Source organism: Tetrahymena thermophila (genome assembly GCF_000189635.1).
Source record: "Tetrahymena thermophila SB210 genomic scaffold scf_8254368, whole genome shotgun sequence".
Classification (NCBI taxonomy): Eukaryota; Ciliophora; class Oligohymenophorea; order Hymenostomatida; family Tetrahymenidae; genus Tetrahymena; species Tetrahymena thermophila.
The window spans coordinates 41,385-57,609 of record NW_002476152.1 but is presented as its reverse complement, the minus strand read 5'-3'; the positions used below and the strand labels follow the sequence as shown (position 1 = coordinate 57,609).

The following is a 16,225-nucleotide window of genomic DNA, read 5'->3' as shown; positions in this document are numbered from 1 at the left end:
TTTATTAATTAATTTTACTATAAACTAAGCTGTAATAGCTTTATTTCTGTACATTTGCTCATACCCTTTGAGATTTCAGATATTCCTTTTAAGCCAATATTGTTTGAGCTTTTTTAAATAAAATATGAATAAAAGTAATAAGAAATTGAGTTAAACTAATAAATTTTATTAAATAAATTACTTAAAATAAAGTCTTAATTCCACTATTTTTCTGCAATTAGTCAAAGCCTAGCCAATTGCTAAAGCTCCTTCATCACCTATTTAGTTTTCCCTTTAATTATTAATAATGCACTTTTTAATTTTTTTTTAAGTTTTTCTAAAGCCAGATAAAAAATTGAAGAATATTAAAAACAAATTAATGAGTGATTAATCTTATTTACGATAAATTGATATACAAAAATTAGTTAATTGCTATAAAATTATAGATAATTTTTTTAATTAAAACTAACTATCTTATTTTTCTAATTTTATTATCATAATCGCTTATCTACTGATTAAAACTCTCATAAATTTCTTTTATTTTACTTTGAGCTTATAAAAAAATGAGTGAAGATAAATATATATTTTCATATTTGTTAAAATAAATAAAAATACAATAGTATTTAATATGTATTAATTTTATTCAATATTTATTAATAATGTATTCAAATATATTGTAATATATTTTTAAAATATTAAAATATATGTATTTTAATTTATATTATTTTATATTCATAAAGTACACTTATATATAACCAATCTATCATAATTTATTTTTATAATAATTATTTATTTTTTAAATAAGCTCATCAAAATATATAGTAAATTAAGCTAATATTTTATTGAGTTGATTATTTGAACTAAATATTTACTAAATTAATACTTTTTTTAATTTATTAATCATATATAAAAAATAATTCAAGTTATTGCTATATCGATGGCAATGATGCATCAAATTTGGCAAGTGCTTTATAAAAGTACTCAAACATGTCGAAATTGACTGTCTATCTAAAGTAATAATTATTTTTTTTATTAATTACTATTTAAATCTTTTTCTAATACCTTTATTCTGTTATTTTTTTATTTGGTTAGCTAAATTGGTAAATATTTATAATTCTTGAGTTTTTAAACAAAATTTATTATTTTTTTTATAGAATCCTTCTTTCTTATTTATTTTTATATCATTGAAAAACTTATTATAACTATTTTAAAAGCAATAATAAGATTGGCAATATGTATATATGTATCAGAGTTATGCTCTGCTTTTAAAAAGTAAATAAACTTTAAAATTTATCTTTTGATATTATGTAAATGAGTTATTTTTATTCTTAATACTATTTTTTAATGATAAAAAGTTTATAATAAATAATAACATACCTTTAAATAGTAAGATTAGGTTATTTTATCAAATTATAGTCATTTTTTTAATTCCTTATAATTGCTTTTCCAAGTAAACAAGACAAAATAATTTTTTTTTTTAATAAGAAGAAATTAAATTAATGAATGAATCAAGAATTAAAGTTTTAAATGAAAATGGAAGTTACTAAAACCAAGAAAGAGATTATTTACAGAAATCCTTTTTTTTTGAAAAAAACTTATCAATAGATATATTAGTAAGCTAATAAATAATCTTTAATTTTTAATTATTCACATAATTTAGCTGTATTTAGCATTCGAAAGTGTTTAATTTACAAAACCATTTATTTTTTTAATTTTTTACTTATTTCATATTTGTTTTTTGTTTTAAAAAACCAACATAATTAAGCTAAATAAATTAATATTTTAAAAGTATATAATGAGATATGTTAAATTTTATTTTTAGATTAGAAACTAGAAATATAATATTTTTTAATCTACTTTTGTTATTTTTTTGATTAACTCTAATATAAATTTAGTATCATTAATATGAATGTTGTAAATAAAAAGCATTACATCTATTTTTTTTGTGTTTAGTTTTCAGAAGAAGAAAATCAAAATAAAATCAGAAATTGATATGATTATTTACATAGATTTTAATTAAAAGAACTACCTATAATATTATATTAAAAAAGAAGTTTGCATATTAATTTTTCTTTATATAACAAATTGTGTTAGTAGAATAGTAGATAAATAAATAGTTAACCAAAAGCATCTAATTTAGTTGAATTGCATAAAAAATAGCAGAAAAGTTTATTTAGGCATAGAATAATTAAAAAAAAATAGGCTTTAAAGAAATTCTCAAAGTAGATCAAGCAAAGTTTGTAAACATAAATAAGATCATTGAAGAAAAAATGATTCTAGAGAATATTCAAAACTAGTTTTTCAATATTCTCAAAATTTTAGTTGGTAAAACAACAACATCAGAGCAGATAGCAATGAAATATGAATTGATTTATAAACTGCTATAAACTTAAGCCCACTCAGATTAAATGAGTTCCCTCCATTTTTAATCTTGCAACAATAAGGATTAAATTTTCAAGATCATCTAATCATCAGGGATGTTAAACAATCTTAAAATAATATTGCAATTAATGCTGATAATGCCTCGATTAAAAGTTTAACTTAATAAATTAGCAGAAGGAATTACTCATTTAACTGAAATTAAGCTTTGCAAGAGTAAGATTTCTACATATTCTATTGCTTATTTTGATTTTATCATATTTTTAAAGAATGCACTTTTACCACATATCTTTTATTACTTATTAAAGCTAATTACTTAATTCAGTTATATAGTTAATATTCATTTAATCATCAAAAATTCCTTTTTAAATAAAAACAATCAAAAAAAAAATTTGCCAATCATATCAATCATATCATAATATGTGAACAACATTCATTTCATTTTACAATAGTTAACTAAATCAAATTTTAGTATAATTAATATATTTTAAATTTAAGAATTCTTTCAGTATTAATATAATATAAATTATTCTCTATCGAATATTAAATAAGTCATTAAATTTTAAGAGGGTTTAATAGTTCAAAATTTAAAAATAAAATGTAAATTTTTATATTTTCATTTTTAAAATATCAGGTCTAGTTTAGATTATATTCTTTTATTTGCCCTAAAGTTTTATGGGGGTGTTTTATATGTATATATTAAAGAGTGAAATTCATTAAACTTCAAAAATAGGATTAAAAAACAAATGAAAATGTTGATCTTTTTAAGATAAATATCAAAATAAATAAATAAATCATTAAATAATTTAAAAATAAATATTTGATTACATAATTTATTTTTAAACTTATTATTATAAAGCATAAACAACAAACATTATTATTCATATCAAATTTTAAATATTAAAAAATAGGCTCTTTATGTAATTAATATTTTCATTTTTATTAAAAGTTGATTTAGGCTTACCCTTTCTCTAAAGCAGAATAAATGCCTTTTAAGCTAAGCATGTAATTCTTTTATTATTTTAAATATATTTTAAACAAATAATCGTCTAAATAGATTTACTAACTAGTTGTTAAAAGATTATTTAGGTTTTCAAACACAATATATTTAAAATATTTTGTAAAGCAATAATTCTTTATTAAAATTATATTTATATTAATAATTAGCTAAATAATAAATAGTATAAAGCATCAGCAGCATAACTATAGGTATCTCTTACTTGTTAAAATAATTATTTCTCACCATACTAAAAGAAAGAAGACCAATACTAAATAAAATTCTTAAAAATGAAAAATAATCTGAATCTAGAACATGTAATTTTAAAAGAGAATATCAAATTAAACTATTAAAATAGTTATTGGTAAATTCTTTTAAACTTCTTACATATTAATTAAATTAAAAATGTTTTTCTAAGTTTTAAATACCAAATTATTTTCTAAATATTTTAATATTTTTACTTTAAATTAATTATTTAAAATATTTACCTTAAAATGGATAACTCTATCAATTCATTTCAAAATAATAACTATTGTAAATTATTTTTATATTTAAATTATCCTCAAATTTTTAAAGCACAAAAAAAAAATAAGTAAATTCTTTACTAATCAATATATTTTTAATTAATTAATTAAATTATCAATATAACTTTAATTTTAATTAAAATTGAAAAGTTTATATTTACTTAAATAGCATAATTTTTGGATTTCAAGTAAATCCTCAACTTAAACTAATAATTTCAACTAAAAATAAAATATCAAAATCAATTTAAATTTAAATAAATAAATTGGAGATAATTAAATAAAAATCCAATAATTAATATACAGCATAAAAAATAAATATTATTTATATTTTATTGTATTTATTTTAAAATTTTTTTAAAATCATTAGTTTTCTTAAAGCAGCAAGACAAGTTAATAGTAAGGCAGTTTCTAAAACTAATTTATAATTCTCTGTTGATTAATAATAACCATTTAATAAAGATAATGATACTAAATTAATCATTCAACAAAATAAGGACATCATAAATAAATTATCCTAACCAAAACTAAATAAGTTAAGAAATGCTCTTTTAATTGGATAAAAACCAAGAATTATAAAAATTTTGTAAAAAGAAAAAGCAATATCTAATAAAAATAAATCATAATTGTTTGGAGGAAGTAAAAATCAAAAAGATTTTGATAGCTATTAAAAAACAATCTTTAAGAAAAATAGAAAAAAAATTAGCTCATTAATAAATACTAATGTAGAGGAGAATAAAATTAAAGTTGAATTTAATGAAACTTAAAATGAACAAAATTATTCTAATACTCAATAAGGAAAAAATTATGAATTTAATAAGGAACTAGAATAATTTTTTTTAAATTGGCCCAAGTATATAAAAATAATTCAAAAGTACGATTAAAGTTTGAAAATGAAAAAATACAAAATTTTAGTTGAATAAAAGGGAGAATAGCCTTAAAGCACTAAAATTATCTAATAATCATCTTAAACAGCTTTTCAGTTATCAAACTAAGGTATTTACATTTCTAATTAAAAAACTTCTTCTTAATTTGGATAAAAAGGCATTCAAAGATGTGAATTCCTCAAAGAAATTCTAAATGCCAAATAATAAAATCAAGAAAATAAAAAGAATTAACCAATTAAACAAACAAAAAATCTTGATGATTATTCTGAGCAATTTTTAAGATAAATATTTAAATTTGGTGATCATATCAATAGTGGAGGGGAGGCAGATATTTTTACAAATCAAAATGATAACAATATTGCATATAGAGTAATTAAATTAAATGGAGATGAGGATCTAAGGAAATAAGAAAAAGAATTATTAAGATTTTAGGAATTATAAGAATAAAATATTTTAAATTTAAATAGTTCTCATCTAATAGAAGATAAAGTTAATCATACTAAATATATCATTTATGCTATGTAAAAATGTTAAATGAGTCTTCAAGATGAAATATTATCAAAAAAAGTTTTTAGTCTTAGAGAAACTTTAAAATTTATTTCTACTGCATTTCATTTATTGATTGTACTTAGATAAAAGTATATTTATCATTCAGATATTAAACCAGGAAATATCTTAAAATTTGATGATAATAATTACTAATTATCTGATTTTGGTGCTTCATAATAAGTTGATTTTATTGACCCTTTTTGTGATTTTGAAATGTATACACCTGGTTTTATACCATAAAAAAATAAGAATTTACCTTTTTATCATGATATGTATTCTTTTGGTAAAACTATCCAAAAGTTATTAATGTAATCAGAGAATCAATCAGAAATTTCTGATTTTTTAAATAAATTTAAAGATGAAGAAATTTGTAAAGATGATGAAAATTCTATTAATGTAGATTGCTTTGAGTTGCCAAGAAAGTTTATAAATATTTTAATGGAATTTACTAATCATGAAGTAAAGGCATTCTTAGAGGAATATTTAAAATAGATAGAACAATTCTTAGTCATCAAAAAAGAAAATAAAGTATTTCAGTATGAATCATAATATTAATATGCTGAAATAGCTCTTTTCATTATTTTAAAAAGTCAAGATAACAATTAGTAGAGTCAGTTAACTTCAATTAAAATTAAGGCACTGATAACTAAAAGTTATATTTTATGTAAAAGAAAACAATATTAATAATCTCTCTAAATAATTAATGAAATTTTTAGAGAAGATTTTGAAGATAATAGTGAGTCAGAAATCCTAATAAAATCAATTAGAATTGTAACTAAGATCTTAATAAAGCTAAATAATAAGACAAAATTATCATAAGAAAATTAAAATAAACTGATTGAATTAATTAAATTAGCTAATATAGGTGAAGAATTTGATAAATTAAAAATAAAGATAATAGAGCTTCTATTGCTAAAATCAAATGATATATATCCAATCATTAGAAATTTTTATGATTCTCTAAAAAAATAAGTTGAAAACTAGGAGTTTGATATAGTTTATAGAATAATTATCAAATTGATTAGGTATTTAAGAAAATAAAATTGTTATGAAAAATCTCTTTATTATTTAATTTAATTTATTAAAGATGATAAAACAAATCAGGATTCTTATTACAAGTAAAAATTACTGAAAGAAATGGGCTTATACCTTTACAAATTTCTTTTTTAAAATGAATAGCTAGACATAAAATTATAAGTTAAATATGAAAAAGAAATTTTACTCTTGCCATTAATTATTTTTAATTGCTTGAATGACATTAAGCTAAAAAAATCAAATTTATAAATTTAATTTGATAAAAGTATTTGGTAATTATATTCAATAATTATAAAGCTATAAGAATTAAATATTTATAGCTTTGATGAACGCAATAATATTTTAAATAATTTAGAAAAAAAATTTAAAAATATAATGGTTAAAATAGAAGATAATAACTAATTGCCATATAAAGAATATGTTTTATACAACAAACTTAATTACTATGAAAAGTATCTGAAAAGAAATAATATAAAAAATTATTAGTTTTTTAATGAAGAAGAAATTAGATACAAAGAAAAACAAATAATTTAATCAATAAGTCTTATTTAATAAACAATTATTATGGATAACAAATAAAATAAAAATGAAACAAATAGTGAGATATGTTAAAATCAAAAAGAAGCAATGAGCTTGCTTAATTTGATAACATACTTTGAAAGTAAAGAAATAAGTCTAAATTATATAGGTTCTTTAGAAAAATTCAATGAAGAGTTTGAATCACTTAATTCTTAGCTCAATTTTTATAATATAATATATTACGATCTAAAAAAGTAATTATTTAAATTAAAATCGTTTTGCTAAAAAAGAAATTTAAATTTATTTATTTTAAATAATTTTTTTTTTGTCAATATTTAATTTTAGTTATTATTAAAATAAAGCTTGTATGAAAAAGAGAAGATTTTTATAGAAATTACGAATTTAAATATTGAAATACTTGATTAAGATGAGTGTGAATATTACTAAATTGAGAAGGAAGGATCTTTAAGTTTAATAATAAAGTAAAATTATTTGGTTCATTTAATTCATTAAATTGAATAAATTACATATTTTTAAAAATTCTTCATATTTTTTAGATTTTAAATATTTTACTAAAAATTAAATAAATTTCATGATAAATTATTGATTATCTATTAATTGCTCAAAGTCATATTTATTAAATAAAATATTAATAGTGAGTTTAGTAAAGAAAGCTTATTAAATAATCCATATTTTACTTTTCTTACATAAAATTTGAGAAAAGTACAAGCTCTCAAATTCAAATACTAATTCAAGTAAGCAATTCTGTTTAAAGATTAAATTAATTTATATTATTTAAATATTATTATTCATAATAGATTTCTCTTTGATTTTTAGTCTCGTGGAGAAAATTATTAACTTGATATCTTAAATAAATTGAATTTTTATTTTGAATGGTTTAGGCTAACTAAAATTCTAAATAACATCACTCATTTAACACTCGATTTTAGGTAATTAGTTTTATTAATTAGATAGTTCTCTACTTTTTATTCTAAATTATATTTTTACTTTTCTTCATTTATAAATAAATAAAATCGATATGTTTTTATATATTTAATATATATGATAGATTTTTTAAATTTGGTACATATTAGATGTCTAAATTATTATGAAATTATATAAATTTTTTATTTTATAAAATGCTTAAATAATTTTATAAGAATTATTATTATCTTAGCATTAAAATTTTAGAATTAATACTCTGCCAACATTTTAAATTTATTTTATTTATCATAAAATTTTTAAAAGAAAGTTTAAATTAAAAATAATATAATGAATTCATTTAAGAATTTAATTTTTCTTCTTTAAATAACAATAAAACATTTTCTTTTATTTTAGCATTTTTTTTATTAAACATTAAAAAGAACCAGTAGGTTTATGAAAAAAAATTATTACTAATATTTCAAATATTATCTTTATTTTATTTTCATAATTATAATAGTGAAATACAAGCCTTATTATAAAAAGAAATAGATTAGAATTAACAGGAAATTTTATATCATTTTAATTAGATGTGCCCAAGAATTACTGAATTAAATATTAGTTATAAGTAAATTTCACTTTTTCAAAACAAAATAATAAATTAATATTAGTATTCTTAAATTAACAACTTAACTAATTAAAATTATTTGAAATGAAATGATAAAAAAATTAATGATTATGGTACTTATATTATCATCAAAACTATTTTAATAAAAAGCCACGATATTGTTAAATTAAGCCATAAACTATTTAAATAATTTTAATCTGATTTTAATAATTACTTAAAATTTAAATTCAATGAAATACTATTTATAAAATATAGGAAAAAGAATAATTTTTAGGATATTTTTTATGGCATTTTTAATTTTGATAATGAACTTGGAGAACTTACTTCATTAAAATTATAGTTAAAGTAGTTTTAATTTTAATTTTTTCTATTTACTTTAAAAGGTCAAAAATAATTCTTTTATTTTAATTAAAAAATATTTAAAATGGTAGGTTTAAAGATAATGAAATAACTAAATATATTTAAGATTTTCTTTTAGAAATAATTAAATTTTTAGAGTTTGATAATTGTATAAAAATTAACCTCAAGAAAAAAACTGATATTGGACTTAATTTAAAGTAATTTTCTTATAATTATTTCAGTAAAATTAATTTAATATTTACCAAAATGTAATACAGAAAAAAAAAACTGTGATTTCAATTAATTTAACTTTTTTACCAAATAATTTTTGAGCTTTTGTTAGTATTAATAAAAATTTTGAGTAAGCAAGCTCTATTTGCTAATTATAAATTAATTAAAGTGAATGAAAATTTTATTTTTGAACTTTTTTATATATTTTACTTGAATGAGTAGTTTTTGAGCAATATTTTATATAAATTTTAATTTATTAATCAAAACATTATCACTTAATAAGAAGCTCTTATAAATATAAAGATTTATAAAATAATAAAAATATTTTATACATAGTTCTTTATTTAGAGTAAAATTAGCTAATTAATTAATTAGACTCATTTTTTCATATAATTATTTTAATATATTTAGTTTAAATTTTATTTCGTTTATTTTTATGGATATAAATTAATAATTAAACCTTAATAATCATAGTGGTATTGAAATATTGAAATATCATAAATCTAAAATTTTTGATATCACTTCAAATATTCTAATGCTTAAGCACAATCAAGATTACATAAAGAGAGAATATTTATTTTAAAAGTAACTTTAGCATACTTAAAAAGTCGATAAAATGTAACAATTTCTTTTATCTAATTTTTGTAAAATAATAGCTTTATTGACTGCTTCTTTATTTTCTCATTTATTGCTTTTATTTGTTTAACGATTCTTATTTCTTTTTTCTTTTGAAAACCAAAATATTTTAGAGAAACAAAGTTATGCATTCAAGTATCTGACATAACTGAAGAGTATCTAGATTAAAGAGAAAATACTAGTTAATTAAATAGTACTTCAAGGTAAAAATATATTTTTTTACTTACTTTGATTTTAGTTAGACAGTAGATGAATCAATATTTTTCTTTAATTAAAAAAATAAGCTTGTTATTTTTTTTTACTTTTAATAAATTTACTCCTCTTTAAATGAAATTTATTTTAAATTATTTATACTAAAATTTTAATATATACGATTTTAGAAGTCCAAATCAATTAGAATAGATTACTATATCAGAAATTAGCATTAAGTAATATAATTTTTAAGTTCTTAATTCGCAGTTATTTTGTTGATCTTTTTATATTTTAATTATCATATGCTATTAAATAAATAATCAAAAATATATATTTAAAATATGAATAGTTGGCAAAATATTTTTACTACTACAGCTCAAAACATTGCTCAATACTTATTAACAAAATAATAAAGTTAATTCAACCTTAATCTAATGTAATAAATATAAAGATATTATTTTTTCTAAATTAATTAATTATTATTTACTTACTATAAAAATTCAAATATTAAGGTACTCCCTTATATTTTTATTCTCGAAATATTATTTGTGAAAAACCTTAATTAGTTAACCTTACATTTTTTATAAATATAAATTAAAATAAGTGTTCAAGGTAGCTAATTATTTAATGAAGATTAATGTTTAAAAAATTGTAAATAAATCAATAAATATGTTTACTTCAATTGCCTTAGCTTGATGTAAATTAATTAATTAGTTAATTAATTAATGTTTTGATTTATATTTTTTATTCAATATTTTTTTAGTTAGAATAAAGAGAGTATTGAAATAGAATAATTAGATCTTCATTTAGAGTAATTTATTATATAATACTTTCTTCATAAATTTTAATAAATTTGAGAGATTAAATTTCTGTATATTTTTTATTTAAATTATTTAAAATATTAAAAAAGTTTCAATATAATCTATTCAGAGGCAGCTACAGTTATTAAAAATATGTTGCATAAGTTCAAAAGTAATATCAAATTAAAGCATAACTTCAAGTAAAATAAATAATTATCAATAATATTCAATTTTTTCTCATTTTTTATTTATTTTTCATTTAAAAAATAAAATAATAATTAAAATTAATAATTTTGGTTTTTTCTTTTAGTTCATGCAACATTTTTGATTTTGAAACTGTTATGAGTTCTATAGATAAACCTGTAAACATGTTCAAAATCGATATATGCTAAATGTAATTTTCTTAAAATTTATCCCTTATTTTTTGAACTTCTTTAATAAATAATAAGATCTAACGGATATATTTATAAGGAGGGAGCTTAAGAGATTGCAAATACTTTAGCAAAATGCTAAAATGCCAGTTATTTAAGCCTTTTGTTAGAGTAGAAATCATTAACTTTTTTACATATATTTTTTATAGATTTTTAAAAATTTTGTTTTAAAAGTACTAATATTTAAAAATTAAATCAATTAGTTGTAACAATACGACACATTAAATAACTAAAATTATTGCAAATAGTTTGGAAAAATTAGAAGAAATAACTTAATTAAGTCTCAAAATATTGTATTCTTTTAATTTAAGCTTATAAATATTATTGGCTGTTTAAATAATAAAACTATTTTATTATTATCAATTTATTCAAATTAAATTAATTGTTTTTGCATAGTTCAAACAAAATTCGTATTTAAGGAGCTAAGTATATTTTAAACACTATTAAGCACTTTAGAAAGGTTACTTAATTAGATATTGATTTAAGGTAATTTAGCATTTTACTTAAATAATTTATTTTTAACCTCTTTTCTTATTTTATTTTATTTAGAAAATATTAATTTAAATATTTAATTAATAGTAATAATTATATAACAGAAGAAGTAGTTTAATGTTTTGCAGATTCTATATTAAATTGCCAAAATATTACCACATTTAATCTTTCCTTAAGGTTATTTATTTTCTAAAATTTTAATTTTTTCATAATTCCTGAAAAAAATAATTTTATTGTTTATTACTATTTTTATATTTATTTTTAGTCAAAATATTTTTATTTTAAAAATTTAAATAAAATATAGTTATTGTAAAAAATTTTGTATTAATTAATTTTTTTAGTAATAGTTCAATTGATGCAGCGGCCATTAAACATATTGCTAATTCATTGCAAAAGCTCATAAATCTTTCTTAGTTACATCTTAATTTATAGTAAGTTTCTTATGACATGAATTATTTCATAATTAAAAATCCTAATAATTTGATGAATAAATATTTTTTTCAAGCTATCTTTTTTCAAACATTAACTTTTTTAATCATAAATATTTACTATTTTTATAATAAATAGCTAAAATTAAATTGGTATAGATGGTACTCGTTATATTACAGGAGTTTTGAATTATTGCAATAATCTTAACTAGCTAAGCATAGATTTAGGGTAATTTTCATTCAAATTTATTTTTATTTTCATTAAAGCTATTTCTTATTTTTATTTGCAAATTTTTTCATATTTACTTTTTTTAAATTTAAATAGTGAGAATGATATTAAAGATGAAGGAGCAAGTATTATTGCTTGGGGTTTGGAAAAATGTGAAAACATGACTTATTTAAAACTTGATTTAGCGTAGTTTTAATTATAAAATTTATTTATTTTTTAATGAGAATTATTTTTAATTCCAAATTAATTTTGTTAGGAAAAATGATATTTCAAGTGAAGGAGCTAAGAACATTTCAAATGCTTTGAAAAGATGTAATAAAATCACTAGTTTAAATATTGATTTTAAGTAATTAATTTAATCAAATTTATTTGATATATTTGAAATAAAATATTTTTATAAAATTAACTTCACTTAATAAGAATTTTTATCTCAAAATTTAAATAATTGCTTATAATTTTATTCCATTTTTAGAAATAATTAAATCGATGGTAAAGGATTAAACAGTGTCATTAACATTATATTTAAATGTTAAAAAATTACTCTCGCTTGTCTTAATTTTAAGTAATTTTATTAATAATTTTTTTCAGTAAAAATAAATTAAATTTTTTTAATCTTTTTTTAGAAATTTATTTTTAAAAATTTATAAAAAGTAAAATTTTTTAAATAATTTTTTTAGTCATAATAAAATTAATGAGAATCTATCTTTAAATATTGAAAATAATGATGAAAAATCCCATAATATCACTTAATTTAGTCTTGATTTGAGGTAAAATTTATTTATCATATAAAAAATAATTTGTAACTAATTTATTTTAATTAACTGATTTCTTTCTACTTCTAAGTTTAAATAAAATTTTATTTAGTGGTAATACAATCAGTCTTGAGTAAGCTTAGAATATTACACATTGTCTAAAAAGATGTAAAAATCTATAGAACCTAAATCTTAGCTTGCTTGATAGTAATCTAGAAAATGAGCTTTTTTTAATAATTTTCTTGTAAAATTGTCAAAGTCTCACTAAATAAATAGATTTAAGGTAGTTTCTTAAATTAGTTTCTTTATTATAAAAGTTTTTGTAATTAGTTTGAAATATTATTTTTTAGGAAAAGTAGAATTTCTGCTAAAGAAGCTAAGAGTATTGCACTTTTAAATCACTAAATTTTGTAATACTTTTGAATTTATTGTTTAATTTTTTTAAATTAAAATATAAATAAAATATTTTTAAAGGGATTATTAAATAGTCTCTGAAGGTATAATAGGTATTACGAATGCTTAGGAAAAGTGTCAAAGAATTAGAAAATTAAATTTAAATTTTTGGTAATTTTAAACTACAATTTTATTTGATTTAAGCATTTAAATTAAAAAAAACTATTCAAGTATGTTTATTTTATTTTTTATTACTTTAAAAAAAAAATTGAGTAGTAAACTTGAATAAGAGAGTGATATTTCTAAAATTTTTTCAGGTTATTTGTGGAATAGTGAAAATATTAGTGAATTAAGAATTTAATTTGATGGGTAACTTTCATAGTTTTCATTTTTATTTTTTAAATTAATAAAATAAATAAATTAATTAATTACTTGATTGATTGATTGATTTATTACTTATGATTGAAAAGCAGTGTTTGGAATCGAAAGCTTCGATATTAAAAAAATGAATAGAAAAATAGAAACTAATTGATATTTGATATTCGCTGTTTAATTTTCATTCATTTTATTGATATCGAAATTTTCTACCAACTCTTTTGAAAAGTAATTTTTATTATTAAAAGTTTAATTATCTTATAAATAGTTATACACATTTCAATATTCTCGCTAAAAATATTTGCAACGTGTTGAAACAATGTTAAAATCTTACTCAACTATCTCTTAAATTCTTGTAATTTTATACTCAAGCCTTTTTGATAAATTTTTTTTTAAATAAGAAAAATATTTTGTTATTTAATATTTTAAATTGCTGCTAAAGATGTTAATTCTACTTTTATTTTTATATATATTTTTTTAAAGGGTTTGGAATAAGGAATAAGATATCATACATTTTCATTAAAATTTTTAGAATCTCTCTGGTTAAATAGAAATATTATAAAATCTTAGTAGACTAAAACTTAGCTTTAAGTATTTCTTTTTTTATTTAATTTAAAGTTTTGATTTATTAGATACATAAAAAATCATACCAAATAACTTAATGATCAAATCAATTTTCTAAATTAAGGAGGATAAAAGAAAAAATACTAATAATTTTTTTTACAATTTTTAACCTTAACTTCAGCATTAATTTAGAAAAAAGAAGTTTTTCTGTTACTTTTTTTTATAGATTTACCATTTTAATTTAAAAGTAATTTAAATATTATTTTTTAGAGGTCATTAAATTGATGAAGAAGGAGCTTATTATATCTCAAGAGCTTTTGTGAAATGTTAAAAAATTACTTAACTAAAACTTAATTTTTGGTAAATAAATAAAGAATCATTATATTTAATTAATTATTTAGTTTTTAATATTTAAAATATATTTGCTCCTTTATTTGATTTTATTAATATTTATATAAATTAAAAATAATTATATAGTGATAATTCAATCAAAGATAAAGGAGCTTAAAAAATCGCAAGTGCTATTGAAAAATGTTAAAATATAACTAATTTAAATCTTAATTTGGGGTAAATTTTTAAAAATTTACTAGAGAAAATAATTAAAAAACAAAATATTATTTTGCAAACTTAATTTAAAATTTCACTTACACATTTACTGCTATGAAATTAAATATATCTTTTATTTAGGCGGAATTAAATATAAGACGAAGGAGCTCAAAGCATTTCAAATACTCTGGAAAAATGCCAAAATATTACAAAATTAAGTCTTAATTTAAGGTATTTTTTATTAATTTTATTTTATTAAATAAATATAAAAGATTTTATTCATATCTATATTTCAATATTTTTAAGTTCTTTCAATAATTTATTAAATTTTTAATTCTTTATTTGTGGTAAATTTTTTGAAATTTATTAGAGAAAATAATTAAAAAATAAAATGTTATTTTGTAAACTTAATTTAAAATTTCAATTACACATTTACTGCTATGAAATTAAAAATATCTTTTATTTAGCTATAATAAAATATAAGACGAAGGAGCTCAAAGCATTTCAAATACTCTGGAAAAATGCCAAAATATTACAAAATTAAATCTTAATTTAAGGTATTTTTTATTAATTTTATTTTATTAAATAAAAATAAAAGATAATTTATTAAATTTTTAACTCTTTATTGGTGATAAATTTTTTGAAATTTAATAGAGAAAATAATTAAAAAACAAAATATTATATTGTAAACTTAATTTAAAATTTCACTTCTACATTTGCTGCTATGAAATTAAATATATCTTTTATTTAGCCATAATAAAATATAAGAAGAAGGAGCTCAAAGCATTTCAAATACTCTGGAAAAATGCCAAAATATTACAAAATTAAATCTTAATTTAAGGTATTTTTATTAAATAAAAGATATAATTCATATCTATATTTCAATATTTTTAAGTTCTTTAAATAATTTATTAAATTTTTATTTATTTAATATTTAGTGAAAAAAAAATAAGTAAGGAAGGAAGGAAAGAATAATCTAAAAATCGCTTTAGAAAGAAGTCAACACATTATAAAATTAAAATATGATTTTTGAGTAAAATTCTTAAATTTTCATCTTTTTGAAATTGTATTTAATAATTTTTTAAATAGACGATGATTACTCCTGAGTATCCTTTGAATGGTGAAACTATTCTAAAATAGAAAAAATATATCTTAATTTATATGAAATATTATAATAGACAAATATTTTAAAAATGATACAAAAAATATTTTTTATGTTTTGTTGAATTTTACTCCTGCTTATTTATAACTTATATTTTTTTTGAGTGAGTAAATTAATTAAAAAAGCTAGTCTAATCTTAAAAATTAGATAAAATAAATTCTAGTAAAAATACAGTAACTAGCAAAATATTAAACCCCCATCCAAAAGCAATTAAAAACAAAAAATAATAAGTTTTATATG

The 16,225-nt window shown here is 17.8% G+C and overlaps 2 protein-coding genes across 2 annotated transcripts; both read left to right on the top strand. All coding sequences in view use genetic code 6, as the record gives it.

The window, feature by feature from the left end:
* Positions 1–2,249: 2,249 nt before the first annotated feature.
* Positions 2,250–8,498, top strand: TTHERM_001259662 (kinase domain protein; the record flags this gene model as incomplete). Its single annotated transcript, XM_012800291.1, has 4 exons — positions 2,250–2,574; positions 3,308–3,363; positions 3,526–3,719; positions 4,247–8,498. 4 exons carry the CDS (start codon positions 2,250–2,252, stop codon positions 8,496–8,498), a joined length of 4,827 nt encoding a protein of 1,608 aa, XP_012655745.1.
* Positions 8,499–9,520: 1,022 nt separating this feature from the next.
* TTHERM_001259661 (kinase domain protein, putative) lies at positions 9,521–15,849 on the top strand (the record flags this gene model as incomplete). Its single annotated transcript, XM_012800290.1, has 28 exons — positions 9,521–9,603; positions 9,735–9,824; positions 10,002–10,049; positions 10,163–10,249; positions 10,418–10,510; positions 10,577–10,624; positions 10,724–10,813; positions 10,924–11,007; positions 11,063–11,155; positions 11,248–11,337; positions 11,441–11,530; positions 11,624–11,713; positions 11,878–11,967; positions 12,104–12,193; positions 12,290–12,379; positions 12,450–12,539; positions 12,666–12,755; positions 12,871–12,960; positions 13,058–13,228; positions 13,296–13,355; positions 13,420–13,509; positions 13,615–13,707; positions 13,982–14,068; positions 14,197–14,304; positions 14,548–14,637; positions 14,755–14,844; positions 14,965–15,054; positions 15,762–15,849. The coding sequence occupies 28 exons, from the start codon at positions 9,521–9,523 to the stop codon at positions 15,847–15,849; spliced, it is 2,493 nt and encodes an 830-aa protein (XP_012655744.1).
* Between the last annotated feature and the right edge of the window lie 376 nt (positions 15,850–16,225).